At 41.2% G+C, this 19,755-nt stretch overlaps 1 protein-coding gene across 1 annotated transcript; it reads left to right on the top strand.

Moving 5' to 3' along the window:
- Positions 1-2,400: 2,400 nt before the first annotated feature.
- On the top strand, positions 2,401-19,679 carry gpm6aa (glycoprotein M6Aa). The gene is made up of 7 exons (XM_046295703.1): positions 2,401-2,849; positions 13,754-13,946; positions 14,313-14,469; positions 14,931-15,084; positions 15,256-15,332; positions 15,581-15,646; positions 17,182-19,679. The coding sequence occupies exons 1-7, from the start codon at positions 2,813-2,815 to the stop codon at positions 17,332-17,334; spliced, it is 837 nt and encodes a 278-aa protein (XP_046151659.1). The 5' UTR covers positions 2,401-2,812; the 3' UTR covers positions 17,335-19,679.
- Positions 19,680-19,755: the final 76 nt, after the last annotated feature.

Below are 19,755 nucleotides of genomic sequence, written 5' to 3'. Positions count from 1 at the left end.
GAACCATTTTGGGTTACGTGCAGGGTTCTGCTAATGTCTTTTCAAATCAAAATGTATTTGTCACTTGCGCAGAATGCAACAAACTGACTGTGAAATGCTTACTTAAGAGCCCTTAACTGACAATGCAGCAGTTTTAAAAAGTAAGTAAGAAAAATGTGCTAAATAAACTAAAGGACAAATAGTAACTCAATCAAATAACAATGATGAGGCTATATACAAGGGGTACGTGTACCTTAATATAAAAATCCTATAGGATTCCAATAAATAAAATCCAATAGAAAATCCTATCAGATGATATTTGTTTTATACTATAGGATATAATCCTAATGGATTTATTTTATAGGATTTTATCCTATATCCTACAGGATAAAACTCTATAGGAGTCCAATATGACTGGTTCCAAAATTTAATAGGATTTTTCTAATGGATTCTTATCGTCTCCTATAGGATATCCTTTAGGGTAGAATACTAATAGGACTAGTTCCAAAATCGGATCAGATTTTTCTACTAGGGATCTACCAGAAATCATGAAAACAGCGTTGACTTGTCTATAATAAGGCACATACACACTATATATATAAAAGCATGTGGACACCCCTTGAAATTAGTGGATTCACACCCGATGCACCCGTTACTGAAAGTTATATAACATTGAGAGCTGAAACGTGCAGCGCGCACAAAAATCTGTCCGCGGTTGCAACACTAATTTCCAAACTGACTCTGGAAGCAACATCAGCACAAGAACTGTTCGTCGGGAGCTTCAAGAAATGGGTTTCCATAGCCAAGCAGCCGCACACAAGCCTAAGATCACCAAGCGCAATGCCAAGCATTGGCCGGAGTGGTGCCATTGGACTCTGGAGCAGTGGAAACACGTTTTCTGGAGTGATGAATCATGCTTCACAATCTGGCAGTCCGATAGATGAATGTGGGTTTGGTGGATGCCAGGAGAACGTTACCTGTCCGAATGCATTGTGCCACCTGTAAAGTTTGGTGGAAGAGGAATAATGATCTGGGGCTGTTTTTCATGGTTAGGGCTAGGCCCCTTAGTTCCAGTGAAGGGATATCTTAACGCTACAGCATATGACAACATTCTAGATGATGATGTGCTTCCAACGTTGTGGCAACAGTTTGGGGAAGACCCTTTCCTGTTTCAGCATGACAATGCCCCTGTGCACAAAACGAGGTCCATACAGAAATGATTTGTCGAGATCGGTGTGAAAGAACTTGACTGGCCTGCACAGAGCCCAGACTTCAACCCCATCAAACACCTTTGGTATGACTTGGAACGCTGGCTGTGAGCCAGGCCTAATTGCCCAACATCAGTGCCCGACCTCACTAATGCTCTTGTTGCTGAATGGAAGAAAGTCTTCACAGCAATGTTCCACAATCTAGTGGAAAGCCTTCAGAGATGAGTGGAGGCTGTTATAGCAGCAACGGGGGGGACCAACTCCATATTAATGCCCATGATTTTGGAATAAGATGTTTGACAAGCATGTGTCCACATACTTTTAGTAAAGTAGTGTATTTAGTGATAAACAAGAATAAATATTTATCATCTGCTATAACAATAAAGTGACTCAGAAATTACATTAAAATGGCTACAACATAGCTAGCTAGCTAGTCAACTTACAGGCAAAATATGGCTAACAGTAGTTTCCTAGCTGGCACAAAACAAGTGCATAAAATGCTGTACAATGACAAAAATATGACTTAAACATGGGCAACTATGTCAGGAAACAAGGAAACAAATAATGTACTCACAGTTATTGCATTCACACACAGTGAAGGATACAACAGTTAGAATAATAATATTCGAAAAATGGAGATTCTCTGCACAGCCACAGGTGGCGAGCTAAACTTGGGAGTGAGACTAATTCAAACTTTGAGCTCCTGCTTGCTGTGACATCGTCAGTCACTCTTAAAGGGACAGGTTTTCTTACAGGTGAGTAAAACACAAATGCATAAAGAAGTGTGCCCTCCCAGGCTCACCCATGGCTGTGCCCCTGCCCAGTCATGTGAAATCCATAGATTAGGGCATAATTAATTAATTTCAATTGACTGATTTCCTTGTATGAACTGTAACTCAGTAAAATTGTTGAAATTGTTGCATGTTGCGTTTATATTTTTGTTCAGTATATATGATAAGGGTCCCATGACAAGTCCTTGTAATAAACAAATAGATTCTTCTGGATGATTAATATCATTATGAGAATTCCCTTTTGGATTTCTGAAATATATATTTTTTCAGATAAGGAGAAATTTCACTTCATGCAGCAGAACATAGCCAAGAGGGCTGACAGGCTTACCCATTCTCTCTGAAAAAAAGGGGTTATCTGGTTGGGCTTGGTGGGAGAGTGTTCGACACCTCTAAAGAAACACCCCTCCTCCTGGTCTCAGGGTAAGGGTATGTTTTCAAGGCTGAGCCTATGTTTCTATCATTGCCTCTCTATGCTTTCTGTTTTCTGACCACCTGCGCCTTCCTGCAAACATACTTATTCCTGCATACTGAGACCACTCTTTTCCCTCACCCCCCCCTGTATTCTGCACTGTTGAGACCAGGTTTTCAGCACTTGCCAGAGCGGCTCGCGATGGACAGCGCTGTGAAGACGCACTGATCTCTCTCATAAATCAACGGCACGACTACTTGAATTAAATCTCTGCTGACAAGAGGTCTGAACACAGAGTAGAGAGGGAGAGAGAGAGAGAGAGAAAGAGAGAGACTTCTGTGGACTATCCCTCAGCCGACAACATACACAGAAATAGAGTTCTGAGCTTTTGTCACATCAGTTGCTCTACATCTAGAATAGCCCAGATGGAAGAAGATATGGACGAGGGGCAGACTCAGAAAGGTAAGGAAAGAGAGGTGTATTTTATATTCAGGTGGATGGATTGAGATTCCATTTGAGTGAAATCCTCCCCTAATGTATTTGTCTATTGTCAGTGAAGTACTTATGCAGAAAGGTTTGAGAAAATATTTGGTTAATAATCTGGGTATAAAAAAGCATCTGTTTGGGTTGTTCCTTTGTCCATTGATTGTCTGCTTGACTAAAGTGTGTGTGTGTGGTGTGGGTGTTGTCTGCTGTCGAAACAGTCAGAGGGGTGTGACCTGCCTCTGTGAGCGTTGACTGTGAAAGCACAGGGAGGATTGTCTTTGTTCACGGGTGTCTCGGTAAGGCTCTCCCATGCCTGTCGAAATGGATCAGCGGAACATCGAAGACAAGAGACATCGAGCCAGTCCGCTTTCGTTAATAAAACCATTGTATTCCGACCATATGCATGTCCAGCTTTTGTATTCAAATCAAAGCGCTTTCATGCTTTCAGCAGACATTTTTTTGACGCATGTGAAGATTCCTTTCTAGTGCATATGCATGCAGGGTATGTTGTTTGCATTGTGCAAAGGGGTTGCCATTTAAAATGCAAATGTACCCCTTCGCCAGTGTTGAAGAAGTGTAGGCTTGAGGCGAAAATAGCAGTCTATAAATACATGATGATACATTGATGTTTACAAGCAGTTGTTTTGAATGAGCCTTCTTCCATATTCAATTAAATGCTCACTGGATTAATAAAAATGCTGTCGTTCTCTCCACTCTGAGGTGTATTTCTCCCCCTCACCTCCTCCTCCTCCTCCTCCTCCTCCTCCTCCTCCTCCTTCCTTCCTTCCTTTCCCCCTTCTTCCCAGGTTCTGTGCATGTGACAGGACTTCGTATGTCTGTGCTTCTTTTCTTCCCTCCTTCCTGAAAACCAGTGCTTCACAGGCATGAGTTGCCATGGCACTGGCCAAGTCTGGTCATTATCCCTGCAGCCACTCTGCTCTCTGTTCTGTTCCTGCAGATGACATTTTGGTATCCTGGACACACAGTTTACACAGTGTCTGTGTGCGTGTTTGCGTGTTTGTGTGAGTGTCATGGATGGTCACTCGTTAAAAAAATAATGTTTTTTCTGCTGTCCCCATAGGAGAAGCCCTTGAAGAACCCTTGTTGATTCAAGGTAGAACCCTTTTGGTTCCAAGTAGAACAATTTTTGGTTCCATGTAAAACCCTTTCCACAGCGGGTTCTACATGGAACCCAAAAGTATTCTACCTGGAACCAAAACGTTTTTTTTTAACCTGGAACCAAAAAGGGTTCTGCTATGGGGACAGCTGAATAATTGCATGTACTACAAAGTGATAGGCCTTTATTGTCTGGTAAGGTGTTATAACCATTGGTGGCTGCAATATAATATTGGATCAGGAATTCTGTTTTCACACTATGATCCATGATTCTTTGGCACTAAGATGTCTCCAACCTGTGGGATGACTACCGGAAACTTCTTGACAGCAGTTTTGATTGAATACCAATCAGTCTCCAAAATAGAGACTGATGGGTATTGTACTCGCTCTCTCTGTGTGAATTCTTTATCCTGGAAGCCCAATCTGTCACATCATACAGTTGGCCATCTCCATCAATGTTCACGATACTGAACGAGACTAGCACCCAGACTGTGCATGCGTGTCTCGAGTACACCATGCCCATTCATTTGGGTGAAGGCCTTGTTAGTCTTTCTATAATGCTTAGCCGAGCACTCTTTACACTTCTAGCGCTGCGGCCCCACTGGCCCAAAGGTGGCTAACTGGCACATCTCTTCTCTATCAAATTTGTAAAGTTATAAATGAAACAGGGTGCTAAAGCAGCTTGGCTAAGTGCTGCTCCACAATAACACTCTTCTTCTTTAGTGCCTCCTCTCTGAATCAACACACTGACTGATGAACTTCAGTTGCCTGGTCCCTGAACTGTTTGTGCTGTTTAGCAAACTCTTATGGTTCTACAACATGCTAAACCATAACAATGATTATAGGAGTCGGATACAGCACAAACAGGCCTGGGACCAGGCTACTGAAGTTCAGCTAGGGACACTTAAAAGTCTAGTGCTTGAAACAAGATGATTTGACCCTCCTGTTTCCAATTATGAAGTCTGAATGCATTCATAGTGTAAATGCCATGTAGTAGGTTGGCCTACATGCTTCTAGGCCTGCTACAGTATGTGCAGTGTGTCTTGCCCACTAGCAAATAATGGAATTTTGGTTCTCTGTTAATATTTGGCATTTGGTTCCTCCATGCAAACCTTAGCCTTAAAACCACCCCTAAACAGAAAAGGCATCAACCTCAAACAAACATCAAATTGCCCCCAAATTTTCCTGACATTTCAATTATTGACACAAGGAAAATACATTTCACTTTACAAAGCTAGAGTAGCCATGTTGAGAGGGACTTGGGCATGCTCTTACAGTATTACCTTCGCAGAAAGGGAAAGGGAAAGTGGATACATAGTTGTACAACTGAATGCATTCATCTGAAATGTGTCTTCCGCATTTTGTGAGGTAATGTGATTTATGTTATTCATCTTTTAATAACAGTAACAAAATCCTCAGTGCAGCCATAAATAAACCTATTATTTGGCAACGACCAAAATGATAACTATTTAATAATGATTCATAAACTACATATTATCTAATGATGATCTATAAACTACTTATAAAACCACAACCCGTCATAAACAGTACTTCCATTAATGTAAAGTATTACCAAGTTATAGATTACACCTTACTGATATATTAAGGGTTCTAAGTCTCTTGTCACTTGTCGCTTGGTTGAGACAATTATTCACATGACCACTGTAAATCTACTGAGCTGAAAGGCTGGTTTAAGAGCACATGAAAAGGGAGATTTAACACCCTCCTGGGAGTTAGGCCAATGAATGACTTTGGGCCTCCGCCGTGAGGGCCTCTCAAATGGCTTTATATTGCTTATATTTAATGTTCAATGTGTTTTGTATGTTACCTTAGATGACAAATTCATTTCAGTTTTCATTTCCGTGTATTTGTGGAGATTATGTAAAACATTCTTTTTAAATAACTTGTATGGTAACACTGCTCCTATGGTATTATTTTTAGTCTGAGCTGAAGTCGTTGATCTTTAAAGTTGTCAGGCCACCTAGCTTTAACCATGCATTATATATACATCTGAGCAACTCTCAGGGACGAGCAGCATCAAACGGTTATGCTTTTATCTAGTTGTTATATTATCATCTACAGTATGTGACCTCACTGTCATTTTGGGGTGACTGGTCACAAACTGACCCCCCCACCTCAGAGAACCCCGAGTCCATGACATATTTAAGAGGACAAGCAGATGTAAGTGCTCTTTCTCTGGGCCATTCCTCCAGTAACTGACCCACTGTCACCTCCTATGAGGACATCTGTTATGTGTGGACCAGAGCTCTGTAGATCGTCTGTAGCCCTGTCCTGGCATTAGGGGCACCATGGACTAGCCAGGGGGCAAAAATAGTTTGAATGGAATGCACCTACTGTACAGAACATGACACTGTATGGTTTTCAGACACAACATGACTGTACATGCAAATTTAAAACTGTGCATTTTATACCTCTCAGAGCTGCTTTGGAAATACTCAAAATAACAATAAATACCCCCAAATAGTTTGCATCACATTTAGTTTCACCGTTAACAAAGGGTTACAAAATACCTTTGATCTTCTGTTATATTGCTACTAGTGTTACAGATCTATTTTGGCTGTCAAATGGAAGAGGCTAAGCATTTTTAGCAACCAAAATCAACCAAATTGGATTCACAATCGTCCCATAGCCTGAGGTGTATTGCATTATGATAGTGTCCATACCATAGAGATCTTATAATTCACTAGAGTGGCCTTTGCATCCAGTTAACATGACAAAACAACCGTCCCTCTTGGTCAGGAAAACGTTCATTCTAGAAACTGGAATTGGAATTCTTGGAATCTATCCAAGATTATTACAAAAAACATGAATTCAAGTAGGGAAGCCATAATACATGTTTTCCATGTCTGTCATATATATTCAATGTCATGTAATAAAAGATACAATTTGCAAGTGCGCGAGAAGGGGTAACACAACCCATTGATCAAATAAAAGTATACTATTTACCCCATAAACTGGACATGTGTGTCAAGATGCAGCATAACAAATGGGAAAGCGAACGCTGAAACACGTACTCTTCCGACATTCACAGACTGAAACATCCCCACTGCTTAGTGTAGGCTTATTTTCCCGTACTCCGCCTCCCATGGACGTCTCCAGGCCACCAGATCAAATGAACATTATTAAATGTGAAAATGTGCCTTGTGTACACCACAAGCTATTCTAACCAGAAACTAATTCGCTTTTTCTCTTTGAATCTCCTTCTCTCTCAATCTCTCCCTCTGCTTCCCTCCACCCCTTCTCCGTCTCTCGCTCCCCCCTTCCCTGTTTTAATGAAACTAATGCCACTATACATCTTGTGTTTGTGCGGCTGATACTATATGGATTCTTTTCTGAATGATCCTTAGGAGTGCTGTTGTCTTCAAGATGCATTATCAATGTTTTCTAAGAGGTGACCATTACATGATGGCAACCTCAACCTTTTAATGAGCCATTGTGTGTGTGTGTGTGTGTGTGTGTGTGTGTGTGTGTGTGTGTGTGTGTGTGTGTGTGTGTGTGTGTGTGTGTGTGTGTGTGTGTGTGTGTGTGTGTGTGTGTGTGTGTGTGTGTGTGTGTGTGTGTGTGTGTGTGTGTGTGTGTGTGTGTGTGTGTGTGTGTGTGTGTATCCCTTTTGCCTGTCGGACATGACGCTGACAGATGGGAGAGTGATGACCGTGGTAGTGGGGAGGGGGCATGGGAGGGGCCTGTCCTTTCTCTTTGTGTTAGAGAGAGAGAGAGAGACGCCTTCTGTTGATTGGACTGGAGAGACATGTTTGGGGTCAGAGCCGAATTACAGACTTTACTTTTTGAAGAGGGGCTGTTTGTATGGAGTACAATTGAAGGTGGAGCTGGAGACTGTCTCTTGATTCAGCCATTATTGTCAGTTTAGAGATAATCCACATGTAGCCATGTTTTCACATACTGTAGTGATTTCCAGTAATATTTAATGGCCCCCTATTTTGAAGGTTTCATATGAATAAAGTTCAAGAACAACGTGTGGTCATCATGAGATAAATATAATAGACTATGTCATTGTTGACCATTAGCTACTTTTGGAGGAATGCTTTACTAATGCCAATCTGTAAAAACAACAGTTCATTTAACTTTTCTGTTATGCTTGTCTCCAAGAACAACTGTAGCCTAGTCTCAGATCTGTTTGTGCTATCATGACAGCTCCTTGTCATCTTAGTCATGATGTCACAAACAGATTAGTGCCCAGGCTAGAAAAACTGGTCTTGTTGTTAAATACATTGCTAGAGAGAGTGAATGGTCCCTTTCACAACATATACCTAAACTGACACTGGGCCAGTTGATACCCAATAAGTTCTACAACACACTCAACCTTATTCCACTGTGAACATGATCAATTGGAACCCCAGTGGCAGCTCATTAAACAGGCAACTTTCTCATCCCAGGTAATGTAACAGTAAAGCAGCTGCCATGAATAATGGATGGAAGTGGCTGGCGCTGTGCTGTTACTGTGCTGCTGGTGCTAAATTATGGATCAAGCATCCAGTGGCTCTTTCAGTCAATTCACACTAGTTGTCATTTTCACTAGCATGGCGCCAACAGATTGAGTCACGAATCTCAAGTTCAATGTAAGTCTGTGAAAAGGCTGGTAATTAGACTTATGATGGGAGAAGTAGCTGTTGTTTTCCAGTGGAGAATTGTTGAACTTGTTAGAAAACCAATAGTGCCATGCAAATGTATGATTATAACCACACCTGGTTCCCAATGAATCCTTAAGACTTCATATGTATTGCATTACATGGCAATATGGCCACCAGTACTACCGCCCAATGCCCTTGCAATGAAGAACCATGTGAGTTTTTAACAATTCTAATATTGTCAAATATTTCAATTTATCCCCAAAACTTTTTTATAGTGATCCATGAAGTCCACAAAACATTTTCAAAACACACCAGTGGCGGTCGGTGCAGTTTAAGATGAGGGAGGATGATCATTTTTTGAATCAGCATGGCCTTATTTCTATTACAGCATATTGGATGACTGTCCTTCATATTCCATTCACTCAGCTCAATGTAACATCGACAGGTCTAGATTACCACATGATACTCCCATTTTCCCTATACCCATCATGGGGCCTATGAATGAAAGTTAATAACATAGGTGCACAGGTCTTGATAATTCAACGTTACAGATAGTAACGCATTCAATACCGCCTTGCACACTCTTGCCTGCATCTAGCTGATCTGGGGTGTTATCATTAGTTCAACAGTTACTAATGAGAGTTTCTACTGGACAAATTCAAGTATGTTTATCCCTGTTTTGTTCCGTTTGTTTCCGTTTAAGAAAAGTTTTTCAACAGAATCGATGGAATGTGAATACACCTCTGATCACACGCAAACACAGTTCACTTTCATAGTAGCCACATACAAACAGCATGATCACTTTGCTTGTTGTATAATTCCTTCTTGCATCTACGCGTTATCCTCTTCTCACCTTTTCCCTTCGCTTGTGGATGTCAGTGCACAACACATCATCTGTCTGTGACCAGACGAAAATAACCGCTAAACTCTACACACAGCCTACATCATTGTCATCATATTAGCTAACGTCATAGTCAACATAGCTAATAGAACCAGCTACAATCATGCAGTGCAGTGTACAGTCAGCAAGCAGTTTAGTAGTTACACTTGTGGGCCAAGGTGGCAATAAATTAATAAAATCTAAAGTTACCTTGACTTGGAAGAGTTCCGGTGTTGGACAGCCATAGCCAACTAGCTAACATACGTGTCACGCCCTGACCTTAGAGAGCCTTTTTATTTCTCTATTTGGTTAGGTCAGGGTGTGATTTGGGTGGGCATTCTAGTTTTCTATTTCTTTGTTGTCCGGGTAGGGTTCTCAATCAGAGGCATCTGTCTATCATTGACTCTGATTGGGAATCATACTTAGGCAGCCTGTTTTCCACCCTAGTTTGTGGGATCTTGTTTTTGCACAGTAGCTGTCTAACCCTGCAGAACTTTACGTTTGTTTATCTTTTATTGTTTTGTCGGTGTTTCATTATTAAATTATCATGAACACTTTCCACGCTGCGCTTTGGTCTCATTCCGACGACGTACGTAACAATACGACCCCTCTTTGTTTGAGTAGGCTAAACAATCTAGCTGCATTTGCTAGCTAAGTAAGTGAAAGTGATAAAAATACAAGGAAATATAGCTATCTCTCTCTCTCGCTCGCTCTCTCGCTCGCTCTCTGGCTTCTCCTTCATTTTTTACATGAAATTGTTCAAAGCTGTTCAACTATTGTCTTTCTCTCTCTTTGAGTCAACTACTCACCACATGTTATGTACTGCAGTGCTAGCTAGCTGTAGCTTATGCTTTCAGTACTAGATTCATTCTCTGATCCTTTGATTGGGTGGACAACATGTCAGTTCATTCTGCATGAGTTCTGATAGGTTGGAGGACGTCCTCCAAAAGTTGTCAAAATTACTGTGTAAGTTTATGGAATGGGATGAGAACCATGAGAGTCAATGTACCCAGAGAAGGACGGAAACTATCTGTCCTCCAGCTTTTTCCCATTCTTCTCTACAGATCTTCTCATGCTCTGTCAGGTTGGATGGGGAGCGTTATTGCACAGCTTTTTTCAGGTCTTTCCAGAGATGTTTGATCAGGTTCAAATCCGGGCTCAGGCTCTGGGCCACTCAAAGACATTTGGAGACTTGTCCCGAAGCCACTCCTGCGTTGTCTTGGCTGTGTGCTTAGGGTCTTTGTCCTGTTGGAAGGTGAACCTTCACCCCCAGTCTGAGGTCCTGAGCGCTCAGAGTGCTCTAGTGCAGGTTTTCATCAAGGATCTTCCTGTACTTTGCTTCGTTCATATTTTCCTCGATCCTGGCTAGTCTCCCAGTCCCAGTCCCAGTCCCAGTCACATAGCAGCACCCATCCGTAGCACGTGCTCCAGCAGGTATATTTCACTGGTCATCCCCAAAGCCAACTCCTTATTTGGCCGCCTTTCCTTCCTGTTCTCGGCTGCCAATGACTGGAACGAATTGCAAAAATCACTGAAGCTGGAGTCTTATATCTCCATCACTAACTTTAAGCATCATCTGTCAGAGCAGTTTACCAATCATTGCACCTGTACACAGCCCATCTGTAAATAGCCCACCCAACTACCTCATCCCCATATTGTTATATTTATCTTTTTCTCCTTTGCATACCAGTATCTCTACTTGCACATTCATCTTCTGCACATCTATCACTCAAATGTTAATTGCTAAATTGTAATTATTTCGCCACTATGGCCTATTTATTCCCTCCCTAATCTTACTACATTTGCACACACTGTATATAGATTTTGTTTATCCCATGTGTAACTCTGTGTTGTTTGTGTCACACTGCTTTGCTTTATCTTGGCCAGGTCACTGTTGTAAATTAGAACTTGTTCTCAACTGGCCTACCTGGTTAAATAAAGGTAAAATATATATATATATATATAGAGTTCCATGTAGCCATGGCTCTATGTAGTACTGTGCGCCTTCCATAGTCTGTTCTTGACTTGGGAATTGAGAAGACACATTTAGTGCCATGTCTTGTGGGGTATGTGTGGGTGTCCAAGCTGTGTGCTAGTAGTTTAAACAGGCACATCTGTGCATTCAGCATGTCAGCACTTCTTGCAAAAACAAGTAGAGATGTAGTCAATCTCTCCTCCACTTTGAGCCATGAGAGATGTACATGCATATTATTAATGTTAGCTCTCTGTTTACATTTAAGGGCCAGCCATGCTGCCCTGTTCTGACCCAATTGTATTTTTCGAGGTCCCTCTTTGTGGCACCTAACTACACGACTGAACAGTTGTCCAGGTTTGACAAAACTAGGGCCTGTAGGATCTGACTTGTTGATAGTGTTGTTAAAAAGACAGAGCAGTGCTTTGTTATGGACAGACTTCTTCCCATCTTAGCTACTGTTGTATCAACATGTTTTGACCATGACAGTTTACAATCCAGGGTTGCTCCAAGCAGTTTAGTCACCTCAACTTGCTCAATTTCCACATAATTCTTTACAAGAAATATCATAGCTGGGAAACGATGGGAATCGGGCTTGATGACGTGATGACACTGGCGGTGGATTACATCTGGAGATAGGCTAGGATGAGGAAAACACATGACTTCACATGTGGAAAATCACATGATTTTGTGAAAATGTGTTTTTGGAACACTTCACGTAATCAGATTTTTTCAAATGTATCGTTTCATGTTATGTTGCTTTATGTGTTGTCACGTTATCACATTAACGTAACTTAAGATCACATGTGAAATTCATGTGTTCTTTCAATAAAGGATCCCCAACCTAGCAGGCTGAGGCGGAGGTAGATGGCTAGCTTACTTGCTATTCCAGTCACAATCTGTATAGAAACAGATGCAGAGCGTGGAGGAGGGAGGAGGAAGAGGGCTATTGCTTTCGCAATGCAGTGCAACGGAAAATAAACACGTGGCGTGATAGAGGAGATGGCAAATAGATGACTGCTTGGCTGCGATGAGGGAGATGTCATTGATTGGTATCTCTGAGAATTACAAGTAAAATAGAGTCAGCTCGGTTTTTCAGACTTTTCTTTTGAATGAGGAACATGAGCGGAGATTGAATGGGGAAGAATTAATCAATGGTTCTAATGGTGATGTAGAGGCACTGGAGGAAATTCTCCAGTCGTATGAGCGTGAAATTACATTTGTGCATTTCATTAGTGCTGCGCATTGATTTGGGGAGCATATTTCAGAGTGCACTAGGAGGAGAGGAAATACTATTTGACACAATAACAGCTCATATCTGGCCATGAAAAAGAGTGGGGTTCACTAATGAAATTGGAATGCAAATGACATTAGTCTGAAACAAAGTTGTGCATGAATGACATGCATTTTTAGAGTATGTTGGCATAGCATCCGTTAGGCTGAAGGATGAACTCACTCTCCAGACTGCTTCCCTCAAACACATACACAAACCCTAACATACAGTAACACATCCATGGGATTGTGATGCTGTTATAATATGGTCACAGCATTTTGTAGGAACACACCAATCCAGTCAAATACACCCGGACATCCCGCCCACAGACACTTAGACTGAGGCACAGTCTCACACACTCACACAGACAGACATACACACACACACTTCTCGTAACATGTTATTATTCACCCTGATCCCTGTCCGATGTGTGGCCAGACAGAGTGGATGCCCGGGACGCCTATGGGTCAGAGTTCACCGAGGGCTCAGGCTGAAAGGGTCAACCACACCAGGGCTCTGCTGGGTGGGTTAAACCTCTGTAGGGTTAAAGTTGGGTTCACCTCATTCCTCATACTAGAATATCTGTAGCAAAGAGGGGAGTCACTCTCTCACTGCATTTAACCACCAGTGTGTAGAGGATGACCACTGTATGTGAAATACCATACGGTACCATATTGTTCTTAGGTGAAGGCTGCTGTGTCAAAACCCTATGAAGTGTGCCACGCAATCACATAATATCCATTTTTAGAAACAGTTACCATGTTGATTATGGTACCTACTACTAGGATTGCTATGCACCTCATGCAACAACATAATTTTAGTGGTTGTGGTGTTGATATAAAGGCCTTGTACTGACCACAGCTTAGTCTGATTGATTCCTCTCAAGATATCTTCCAGCAATCTCAACCAGTACTCTCAATACAGTGTTTCTCCCTCTGTTGTCCTGTGATTTACTGTATATAGTGAACATTCCCTCCTGTCTTTCATGAAGTCTGACCTTCTCTGTCTCTCTTCTCTCTGTGTGCTCAGGATGCCTGGAGTGCTGCATCAAATGCCTGGGTGGCATCCCGTACCCGTCACTTATCGCTACCATCCTGTTGTACGCCGGGGTGGCGCTGTTCTGCGGCTGCGGGCACGAGGCCCTCTCTGGGACCGTCACCATACTGCAGAACTACTTTGAGGTGGTCAGAGGACCTGTGGATTCCCTTGACGTGTTCACCATGTGAGCAGGCTACACACCAATGACCTAAACTGGAAATATTCAAGATACACTGTTGTGTATCACCTGAAAGTTACCCCTATACCTAGTAGCTCTCTGTACTTTAGAAGAACCTGCATTACAGATGGGCTCGATAAGACCAACATTGTATCCTGGTGAAAGAACACTGTCTCGATTTAAAATGGGTTTGAAATTAGTCACTTGTATAGTTACTGTGTAAATACACTATTCAATGTAACTTGATAAGTTTGACCAGACAGAGTTACAGAGGATGTAGAAATGTGTTTTTAATGCACAATAACAATGAAACAACAACGGAATAACTGTACATTACAGTTGTTTCCACATACTTTTCTCTTTTTTTTCTAGGATTGACATCATTAAGTATGTGATCTATGGCATCGCCTCGGCATTCTTTGTCTACGGCATTCTGTTGATGGTGGAGGGCTTCTTTACCAGCGGAGCCATCAAGGACCTTTATGGAGACTTCAAGATCACCACCTGTGGACGTTGCGTCAGTGCTTGGGTAAGGGGTCATTAATCACTGCATGATGAGGCTTAGTGATCTTCAAGAGTAGCTTGTAACATTTTCTATGAACGACCTGTGTGTAAATGCAATGGCCCTAAGGGACAAAGTAGCTTTTAAAATGGCAGTGCCATCAATTACATTATTGGATATAGAATGTGACTATGCTGTGTAAAAGGGCAGAATTTAGGCCTCTCTCCGAGTACCCCCATCCATTCCACTTTCTATACCTGCAAAAAAAAAATCACGTTTAAGTGGAATTAAGTGTCCTAGTACTGGAATAGGTCAAAAAGTGGAATGTGGGGTATGTGAGGAGACATTTGGGAAACACTGATATAGACTCAGTCACAATAAATCCTGATGGGAAATACTAACGGCTCTTAATGTTATTCCTAATTCACTTGACGTGAGGTATACCTGGAATCTGGAATCTACTTAGTCTCCGCTATCCTATGTCTTAGTTCATCATGCTGACGTACATCTTCATGCTGGCTTGGCTCGGGGTGACTGCGTTCACCTCCCTCCCCGTCTTCATCTACTTCAACATCTGGACCATTTGCCAAAACGCCACCATCCTGGAGGGAGTCACTCTGTGCCTGGACCTGCGCCAGTATGGTAAGGATTCATGATATACAGTAGTTGGGTTTACTGCTTCTCTGTGGGTAGTTTCAAACATATTACCCATGAATGTTGCATAGACATCTGTGGTATAGCTATTCTGAGATAAATCAAAACTACTATGAAAATGTCGGAATGGCCTAATGAAATGTTCTCCTCTCTTTTCAGGTATTGTGCCAATTGGGGAGGGGAAGACTGTATGTACTGGATCTGACAAGTTTTACAAAATGTGTGAATCAAATGAGGTAGGTGATACAAATAACTTAACTACAAATACATCAAATGTGAATAACATATGTTTCATAAATGATGTGATACTTGCTTTCAAAGTTTCAAAGTTCAAAGGCTTTTGCAAAATGAACATTTACGTGCAACATCCATGAAGGTTTTAAATAATGCATATAATAAAATGTGTGTGGGTCTTGTACAGGTTCACTAGGGTTTTTATGGGGAAGCCTGACTCATGTTTTCCTTTCCTTTGTCTTTGATACAGCTGGACATGACATTCCACCTGTTCGTTTGTTCCCTGGCTGGTGCTGGAGCTGCTGTCATTGCTATGGTGAGACACAAAAACCGATTACTTTTCTATCTCTGTTGATATAGCTGATATCACAGCTTTGATTTATATCCATTTGAGGGCCATGGATATATGGACCATGTGATCTGTATACGAACGGCTGAGATCTGTGCAGGTCGCTGTATGTTCCTCATATGACAAAATAGGAATCAGACATGTCAGTGATTTTTCCCCTGCACTCGTTTTATTTAACTAGTCCATAGGCAAACAAATTGTAATACAAGGTTCTGATTTGACGTGGCCATTTTGAAAATGACAGTAGTAGGTCAAATACAAGTGGTAACGGATATAAATCAAATGTTGTGTTTTAATGGGCTCAGTTGATTTCTGTAGCTGAAATCTCTGTTTTGCTGCAAGTCTATGGGAATGGCTGGGGAGGCAGTATTTTGGCGCAGTGGAGAGACAAGGTTTTTCTTTGGCTCAGAGATGCTAGGCATTTCACGGCGTTGTCATGGAAACTGGGAGAAGAAAGGCCCGGAGCTTGTTGAAAACATCTCTCGGTAATTTTCTAAGAAAGAGAATGTGGTCATCGTTAGTCAAAGATGATGGTGCAAATCTCAGTGAGACATTGCCTCCCATTTTAACAAAACAAATGGCTAGGAAACGGTGGTGGTACGCAACAGACACCCACCAACAGAAGGGTGGCAGTAACAAAAAGGACACTACAATGTTAAAAAAAGAATCAATGCATGTCTGACTTCTATCTCATGCTGAACTGAAAATGTGTTAATGCAGTAAGAAATGCATGGTCCTTCCATTTGATCTGATTATTTAACTGATTACTAAAACAAATGATTAATTATCAACATCAAATACGAGATGAGATGTTAAACAGAATGGATGCAGTGTTTTCACTATTCCAAGTCCTCGCAGCTGAGACTGCAGCTTATGTTGGAATCCTTAAGATACCAGAAATTTGGTCTTTGTGTAGATTCAAGTCTATTAGCTTCTTATGTTGATCTGATTCAGTGTGAAAGGTGTGGCAAAGTAACAACCACAGTCATTCAAGCAAAATACATTCACAATGGCTGTGCGTCTCCATGAGCCTTTTCTGCCATTGAAACCCTGGGTACTACCGACTGCTTCTACTGTACTGCCGCCTGCTGGCGTATCAGTGAAATACACCATTGTGAATTGAAAAATAACTAAATCGAAATTTGAGACATTGTTTTTCAGCCGTAGAATACTTAATTTGACTCATTTTCCAGGTTTAATTAAAGCTGTGGGTCACAATCATAGCACTTTAAATTTCTGCTGATGATGTCATGATGTGAAAATCCATAGAGATCCTATTAACGTACTAATATTCTAATTCCTCTTTCTATGTTCTCCATTAAGACAGTTTCATGAAATCTGTAGTGATAATACAATATATAAATATGGTACACTTTCTTCCATTTCCTGACAGGCATTCATCTTTCCCTGATGGATGTCAGTGGAAAAGTGAAAGACCAAACATTTGTGGTGTGTTTGATTTTTCTCCCCGGCTGAACTTGTGGGTGACTCATCTCTGTTAGATCCACTACCTGATGGTGCTGTCAGCCAACTGGGCCTACGTGAAGGACGCGTGCAGGATGCAGAAGTACGAGGACACCAAGTCCAAGGAGGAGCAGGAGCTCCACGACATCCACTCCACCCGCTCCAAGGAGCGTCTCAACGCCTACACATAAGGCCAGCGTGACGCCTGGCCCTGCCACCCTGCCCCTCCATCTCCACCATCCCCTTTAAAGAGGGGGGTGGGTGGCGCCCGGGGTCCTCGCCACCGCTGATGTCACTGGTGCGTCATATGACAAAGTGGTCCAGGGAACCCTCACAACCCCTCCAAACGGCATTTCAGATGATGAGCCCTATTACCTCTCTTATGGACTGTATTATGATTATGATGATGATTATTAGTATTACCTGTATTATTATGGCTTTTATAGTAGTTGGTAGTTCAGTACGTAGTCGAATTGGAAGTATCTAGCAGAAGTATTTTTCATTTACTTTTTTACTTTGGAGAATTTCTTTGGATTTTTATGAGTTTGTAGTTTTATCAAGTGTCACATTTCCCTCCTTTTATAATTGATTTATATTCATTTTTTAGGTGGTCAGTGAGGGCTTAAAGGGTTTCAAGCACATTTCTCATATTTGTGTGTCTGTACAGATCTCATTTTAAAGCACTATGTACATGGATGGGTGATCGGTGTTGAAGACTACAATATTTTCAATCACACAGGGGAACTTTTAAAGCTTCTGAAGCCTTTAAATACCCGTACTGCCAGGGATCTAAATAATAACTTTGAAGTGAAAAGCTTTTTTTTCTACCTGCGGTTACACAATAGCATTACCAAATTATAATTATACAAAAACATGATTTACTAGATGTGCCAAACCACTGGGCACAGATGTCAATTAAACGTCTATTCCACATTGGTTCAATGTAATTTCATTGAAATGACGTGGAAACAACATTGATTTAGCCAGTGTGTGTCCAGCAGGAAGCCTGTTAAACAGGAAACACTTAGGTCATTATCAAAGAAGAAATTAGTTGCCAATATGATAAACAATGGATTATTTTATTACAATATGAGGCATCTTGCCAATTTAAAGATATGTATCTAAGGACTGTGAATGATTCCATCGTCTTCAATCAGATGCCACACAAGCACACGGACACATGTTCTCATGACCCCATTTTCATTTCTTAAAGTTTAACTTAATAAATACAAGTATGAAAGTTTTTTGCAGATTTCTGCACTGCATATATTGAGATATAAATGCATACTTTGGTCCTATATGTTAAGCACTTCAAATTCAGGACAATTGATAAGAGAGTAAAAATAAGTTTCCGTGGTTTAATTCACTATGAATCCCTCAGTCTTTCAAAAATATTGACGCAAAAAAAAGTATTAAGAAAAGTGTGTCACAGTAAGTTATTTTATTTATGACAGTAAAAGTTGGATTGTATTGCTTACACATTATTATACCATAGGACTCCGAAGGTGGCCTACCATTTCATTGCCTGGCAATATTTGTTTTGTCAGTATTTCTAAGAGCTAGTTTTGTGCACTTATTTGGACATTTCTGTGCTCTCTCTAGGTGTAAGCGCATTGGTGTTCAACTCAGAGTTGGATAACTGTACTGTTAGGTAAAAACTGTGAATTTAGATGTTTTTTTGTGGCATGGACAATTTTGTTTAACACTTTGCCTGTCTTGCTGGGTCAACCTTTTGTTTACATGTGCAGTACTAAACCCCCCAATGGTAACAGCATTATGCTACTGATATTAGACGGTAGTGTTTGAGTTGTGTCTATTTAGTTTGTGATGAGCTTTCAACCATGTCTTGAACTGACTATTGTACCAACGTTGCTTATTCAGTAAATGACCTGACAATGTTTTCAGCTTTCTCCTCGTATTAGTCTTTTGTACTTTCACAAAGAATGCTTACTTATGTGATAATGCCCTCGAAGCCGGTTTTACTGGTGGTGTTATCAGAGGATATAGCTGTGTTTTCTGTTTGTTTGTTGCCAGTTCGTCTTGTTTGTCAAGCTGACCAGCATTTGTCCTGTCAGCTCCTGTCTTTTAGCCGGTGTTATCAGAGGATGTATTGGCACGGGTGTTGTTAGGCCCGAGACGAAGTCGGCAAACCGTCCCAGAATATCCTCCAAACACCGGCTTTGAGGACATTATCACTTTTATATAACGGGTTACCAAACATATTCACCTTATGTTTGACATATTTTACTTAAAAAATATATTTGCATTAATTTATTCATACTATTTCATCCTTCCACAATATATAGTCCCGACACAAATCTAGGGTTACTAGAGACGCGACCCAGTCGCTCAGTTTTTTTTGTTCTGTATCTGTGGACGCGACCCAGTCGTTCGTTCTAAATGTTACATAGTAACATTGTCTTAATTGAATCTGTTCTGTACATACGTGTGCTAACAGTTGAAGTGGCTTTTCTGGCATGTAGGATCAAAATCTGCTTGCATAAATAAAAATCACTGTATTCCCTGTGAAACACTCCACAGTGGTCTTATTACAATAACTGTTCCTTTAAGTACAGTTTAGCAAGTATTTTCATTTCCAATGACCAATTGGG

This window comes from Oncorhynchus gorbuscha, linkage group LG13 (assembly GCF_021184085.1).
Source record: "Oncorhynchus gorbuscha isolate QuinsamMale2020 ecotype Even-year linkage group LG13, OgorEven_v1.0, whole genome shotgun sequence".
NCBI lineage: Eukaryota > Metazoa > Chordata > Actinopteri > Salmoniformes > Salmonidae > Oncorhynchus > Oncorhynchus gorbuscha.
Note: the sequence above shows the minus strand (reverse complement) of the source record. Positions and strands in the feature narration are given on the sequence as shown.

What these genes read in the sequence shown, in the direction of transcription:
- gpm6aa (XM_046295703.1), top strand. Translation starts at nt 2,813, where the DNA reads ATGGAAGAAGATATGGACGAGGGGCAGACTCAGAAAG. An exon ending in TCCCTTGACGTGTTCACCAT is followed by an intron (nt 13,947 to 14,312) that starts GTGAGCAGGCTA and finishes TTTTTTTTCTAG; the next exon opens with GATTGACATCATTAAGTATG. An exon ending in AAATGTGTGAATCAAATGAG is followed by an intron (nt 15,333 to 15,580) that starts GTAGGTGATACA and finishes TCTTTGATACAG; the next exon opens with CTGGACATGACATTCCACCT.